The 5,501-nt window shown below is 40.1% G+C and overlaps 2 protein-coding genes across 2 annotated transcripts; both read right to left on the minus strand.

The window, feature by feature from the left end:
• Positions 1-55: 55 nt before the first annotated feature.
• LOC132794125 (zinc transporter ZIP1) lies at positions 56-1,714 on the minus strand. Its single transcript, XM_060804384.1, has 2 exons — positions 594-1,714; positions 56-439 (listed from the first exon to the last, which is right to left on the minus strand). Exons 1-2 carry the CDS (start codon positions 1,699-1,701, stop codon positions 399-401), a joined length of 1,149 nt encoding a protein of 382 aa, XP_060660367.1. The 5' UTR covers positions 1,702-1,714; the 3' UTR covers positions 56-398.
• A 1,432-nt stretch (positions 1,715-3,146) lies between these two features.
• On the minus strand, positions 3,147-4,229 carry LOC132792702 (zinc transporter ZIP1). Its single transcript, XM_060802150.1, has 2 exons — positions 3,353-4,229; positions 3,147-3,284 (listed from the first exon to the last, which is right to left on the minus strand). The coding sequence occupies exons 1-2, from the start codon at positions 4,227-4,229 to the stop codon at positions 3,220-3,222; spliced, it is 942 nt and encodes a 313-aa protein (XP_060658133.1). The 3' UTR covers positions 3,147-3,219.
• Positions 4,230-5,501: the final 1,272 nt, after the last annotated feature.

The raw sequence follows: 5,501 nt of genomic DNA on the forward strand, positions 1-5,501 counted from the left end.
CTGTGAAACAGATTATTTTGCGCAGTGGCGTAGAGAAACTAGAGGGTTGCTCGTAAATATAGTAAAAACCCGGTTTATTGATAGATAAATAAGTTAAATAATAATATATAATTGTATTAAATACAATGACAATTTCGTTAGAGGTTTTTGACTGCCAAAACATTCGATTTCCCTGCTATAGTTTCTCTGTTAAGTTTAACAGACTAATGTTATGTTATTTAACGTACCCAAAAAGTGTGTACACACTGAAAACATTTTGAATAGAGCGCAAAATTTAAATTCAAAACTTTAACAGTGGAAGCTTATTTCGTTGTGATATCTAACATAAATTGTTTATTCTAACTAAAGTTAAAGAATTATATGACACACATGGTGATAAACGTCTCGACCCAAAGACTCTAAGAGCAAGAGTCGCTGTCAGCACCTTCCGCTTCATCGGCTGTGAAAAATTAAAAATACATATAACATATTAGTTATTTAATCAAGTCCACGTGCCTGCGGCTTAGCGGTGATGCCTTAAGACATGCATTCTGTCAATCAAAGCAATACCGGTGTTTCTTGCTTATCAGTCACCAGTGTTATCGATTACTTACAAAGTATTTGGAGTCCAAACATTAGCGCAAAGCCCGCCAGGCAAGCGATATAGGGACGCCAGCCGGCATGATTTTGTGTGAGGATCTCAAAAAAGACCACATAGAGCAGCGTGCCACAGGCAATGCCCTGCAGTATACCCGATGGAACACTTGGCTGATCCGCATTCGCCTGCTGACTAATCCCGATTCCAATGCCGATGCCAATGGGCGTCACAATCGAGAACGTGATGAGATAGATGATGGCCAGAGAGGTTCGAGTGCGGGCCACCAATAGTTCCATGCCCACACAGAAGGCCAGCACCAGCTTGTGAGCAGCGACAGCGCCAAACATGAACCACACCGTGCCCACTGTATTCTCCAGGCCAATGGCCATGCCCTCAAAGAGTTCGTGCAGCGACAAGGCCAAAATGATGCCCAATCCGCGCATGGAGGCGCCACCGTCATCCACAGGCATGTGACTGTGTCCATGACCTTGGCCATGACTATGACCATGACCATTTGAAGAAGCTGCAGCTGCTGCTGTTGGACGCTCCAGATCGCAATGCTGATGAGCTGCTTGCTCCGGCTCTTTATTCTTTAGGCTTTCCACTTTGCTGCTGTGTCTGTGGCTGTGACCACGCTGAAAGGCAGCACTGGCCAGCGACTCCTTGCGGCTAAGTCTTCGCTGATGGCGCAGCATGACCAAGTGCATCAGCTCGTCTAGAGCATACATGAGAAAGAAGCCGGTGCACATGAGCATCTCGGTCAGAGCAAATGGAGTTGAAGCCAGAATGCCGCAGCGCTGCAGTTGCTCCACATCCTCGATAATCTCGGGCAGCATGTGCAGAAATGTGGTGCACAGTAGAACACCTCCACCAAAGTAAATGAGGCAACGCACCACCGTTGAGGCACGCGTCTCTTCGGGATCCTGTTGCGTCCACTTGAAGCAGCGATCCAACATATAAGGCAAACTGCCGCACAGCACAGTGACTACAATTAGCACAACCATGGCGACAACTTTGGCCACCAATAGTCCATGACGATCCAATGTTGTGTCCCGCTCCTCGATAGCCACCTGGGCAATAACCGCTGTCGCTGCTGTTGTTGTTATTGTTGGCATTCCGTACATCTTGACGCGAGCGAATGTGAACCGAAAGTGTCTGCACTGTGGTTAAAGTGCTACCACATATATAGCCTGTTGCCTCCATATCAGACAGTCGTAAATTATATATCGAAGCACTGATTGACAGGGGAAATTACGACCTAACTAGGGAAGCAGATTATACGAACGAAGTTCATCAATAGCCAGACCGATCGTCGGACTCGACTCTTCGGGTGATAGAATATTTCTATTTTACTTTACTCTTATTTTTATTTCTTCTTTGTCGGTGTGATTAATTCACATTGAATTCGATTGTTGGAAATGCTATCGTATTTTCAATCAGGTCAGATAATAATGGTGATACAAGCTTGATCTATCTACAATACACAATTGACACACTGAAGTTAACAAATAATATTCGCATTTCCGCTGGGCAGTGTTTATTGTTAAGCTGTTTTTATCTTTCTCGGAAAATGTTGGACAATAAATTTATCTCGATAATCAACTGAAAAGCTCTTTCTTCTTTGTTATTAAATGTAGAAAACTTTTACTATTTTGTATGGAGGTTATTTTCTTCGTAATTTGTATGTTTTAATCTTCACGACAGTGGATCACAGCTTATTTCAACCATGACTTTTAATCATTATACTGACTAAACTAAGAGCGACATTGAATTTATTTATACGCAGGATTTTAGTTTTATGCTTTAACATAAAATATATCATTTCATTTATTTTCTCACTCTTTGTTTATATAAAATAATTGAAAAAACAACCACCAGCAAACAGCCGGAAATAGCAAATTATAAATATATTAAAATAACTATGTATTTAAAACATCGTATGACCTTCCTCTTGGTTAATAACTATTCCCAGACGGTTTGGAATCGATTCTACCAATATTGTGTGATATCAGGGCTAATTTTGACTCATTCTTCTCCTAAGGTCAGATTCGTTGTGAATTGGCTTTTTTTAATGTTCTGGTCAAAAATGTCTCACAAATTCTCTATACCATTCAGCCAGGTGATTGAATTCCAATTCCATTAGCCAAGTCTATTCTCACCTTATGTTTTGGGTCATTGTCTTGCTAGAAGCAGAAATCTTCTCTAATGCCCCGTTTATCCGCTCTTTGAAGTAAAATGGCCTTTAGTACCTTATATAAGCAATATACTTTATAATTGTATTTCAAAGTAGAGTTTGTGAAAAATATAAAATATTAGTTTATTATTGAACTATATTAACGTTAAAAAACCAATAACTTTTCACACATGTTCGCATATGGGAAATGAAAGAAATAAAGAGCTGAAATTATATAAAAAGATAACGATTGAATGATTCCATTGCAATTATTACACAAATCATAAAAAACCTTATTGTTTGTGTTGAAATAAATTTATTTGAAAACAAGATTCATCGAATTGTTCGTATTAAACATAAAGCTTAAGTGTAGTTCGAATACATCGATGCCATCAAAAGTTTGCAAGCAGCTTTCGAATGTTTTGAATCTTTCAAAACAATTTTACTTAAAGTGTTAATTACTTTCAAGTCAGTTGACACTTTTGACCACATGGCTGGGGCATTCGTAGCCACCTTTACCCTTCGCTTCGACCACTGCAATGGATTTTCGGGTTAGAAATAAACAAGCTTCACAAAGTTTACTGAAAGTTCAGCCAACTTACCTGCGATTTGCAGACCAAACATGAGCACAAAGCCGCCCAGGCAGCAGAGGAAGATGCGCCAGCCAGCATGATTCTTGGCCACAATCTCATAGTAGACTACATAGAGCAGAGTGCCGCAGGCAATACCCTGTAAAATTCCAGCCGGAATGCTGGGTTGATTCGCACTCGCTGTCTCGCTGACCGCAATGCCAATGCCCACGCCAATGGGCGTCACAATGGAGAAGACAACCAGATAGATGACCGCAATTAGCCAACGTGTGTGGGCCATCATAATCTCCATGCCAATGCAAAAGGCCAAAACGAGCTTGTGGGCCGCAATAGCGCCGCACATGAACCAAGTGTTCTGCACACTCTCCTCGAGGCCAATGGACATGCCGCCAAAGAGTTCGTGCAGCGACAGCGCCACAATGATTCCCAGGCCACGCAGCCAATTGGGTTCTGCCACCTGCTCCAGCTGCTGCTCCTTGTCTGTGCCTTCCTCTAGAGCTTGCTGCAGTATCTCCTGCTTCTTGCGCTGCTGTCGTCCGACTATGAAGTACATCAATTCCTCAATGCCGTACATCAGAAAGAAGCCGGAACACATGAGCATCTCGGGCAGCGCAAATGGCGTTGTCGCCAGCATTTCGCATTGCTGCAGTGCATCCACAACACCAACCACCGCGGGCAGTATGTGAATGAAAGTGGTGGCAATTAAGACGCCGCCACCAAAATTCAAAAGACAAAGCACTGCGAGAAAGTCCCGAGCATTGCCCACATTCCGTTCAGTCCATTTGTACCAACGATTGAGGATATAAGGCAGAAAGCAGAAGATTAATGTGACCAACAGCAGCACCACAATAACCACAACTTTGGCAACAACTAGTTGATGATCGTTCATGGCGCCACCAGCTATGGGAACTCTCTAATTTGAATGCTCTCCTGTCCAACATTATATACCACAGTTGCGAAAGCCTATCGGTTTACAAATATCGCCAGAAATCTGCCATAAGTACGTCCATTATCCCAAGAAAGCCTTTAAGAGTGTTCCTAAAACAAGAATTTAAAGTTGCCGCAATGAAAATGCCCTAAAAGTACAGTAAAGATTCGAAAAAAGGTATTCAGCTAAAAAGCGACATTTATGAGAATTATAACACCTGTCTAAATAATATTGTTTACAAGTTTTCAACAAATTGCAAGCCATGCCCGATAACGGTATTCCAGTATTTCACCATATCCGTTGCCCTCAGTGAAGAATGGGTATGATAACTTTATAAAAGCCAAACCGATATAGTTTTGTTAAATATAATAATGTTTGTTTGCATATAATGTTTAAATGTTAAATGTTAGAGGTTTGCATATAATGTTAAATGTAGAATTTATTATTATTTTATTTAAATGGGATGAGGCTCCGGCTCATCTAAGGTTTTTAGGATACAAAAAATGTAGGATTTATATTTGAAATTTTGTGGAAAGAGATAAAAATTTTTAAATTTGAATAAATTTTGAAATATTCTTGATAGGCTTATTATAAACTTTTATTTTTGTAAAACCAATTTAATATTGAAAATATATTTTTTTTTATCATTTTCCTAAAGAAACTTTTTCTTTTTAGTCACTAAAGCATGACTATAGGGTATCCCATAATCGAGCAGAACTCGGTCGCCTATTTGTTTTCACTTGAACTTTGTTGTCACTGTACTTCATTGGGGCTGCCAACCTGAAATTTCAGTTGAGTTATCTGAAAGTCCCCGTTGCTATCTCTGTTTCTCATCGTTGCCGTCGCCGTCATGTGGTCAACAATTGAGCCACAAAGCCGCTTGTTTTAGTATTGAAAATTCAGACTGATAACTTCATAGTTGGCAATCGCATGTTCATAGAGACCCCCGGTATCTTCGCTATAATTTATATCAAATATAGATTACCACAACATTGTCAATATCAGCACATTATCTTTGAGTGCATCTAGTTAAAAATATCACACATTAATACGACAATGTCAAGGGGCTGTCGCACTGAAATTTCGTTTGACTGCAAAAGCTTTTTTAAGTTCTGTTGTCAACCGTGAGTCAAGCCTCAAAAAGCTTTGAGTGTTAACTGTCTGAAATTTTGAATTGATAATCTGATGAAATCAAAATACAATTATATTGTTATTATTCAAGAATTGTAATTA

The sequence above is a fragment of the Drosophila nasuta genome, chromosome 3 (genome assembly GCF_023558535.2).
Source record: "Drosophila nasuta strain 15112-1781.00 chromosome 3, ASM2355853v1, whole genome shotgun sequence".
Classification (NCBI taxonomy): Eukaryota; Metazoa; Arthropoda; class Insecta; order Diptera; family Drosophilidae; genus Drosophila; species Drosophila nasuta.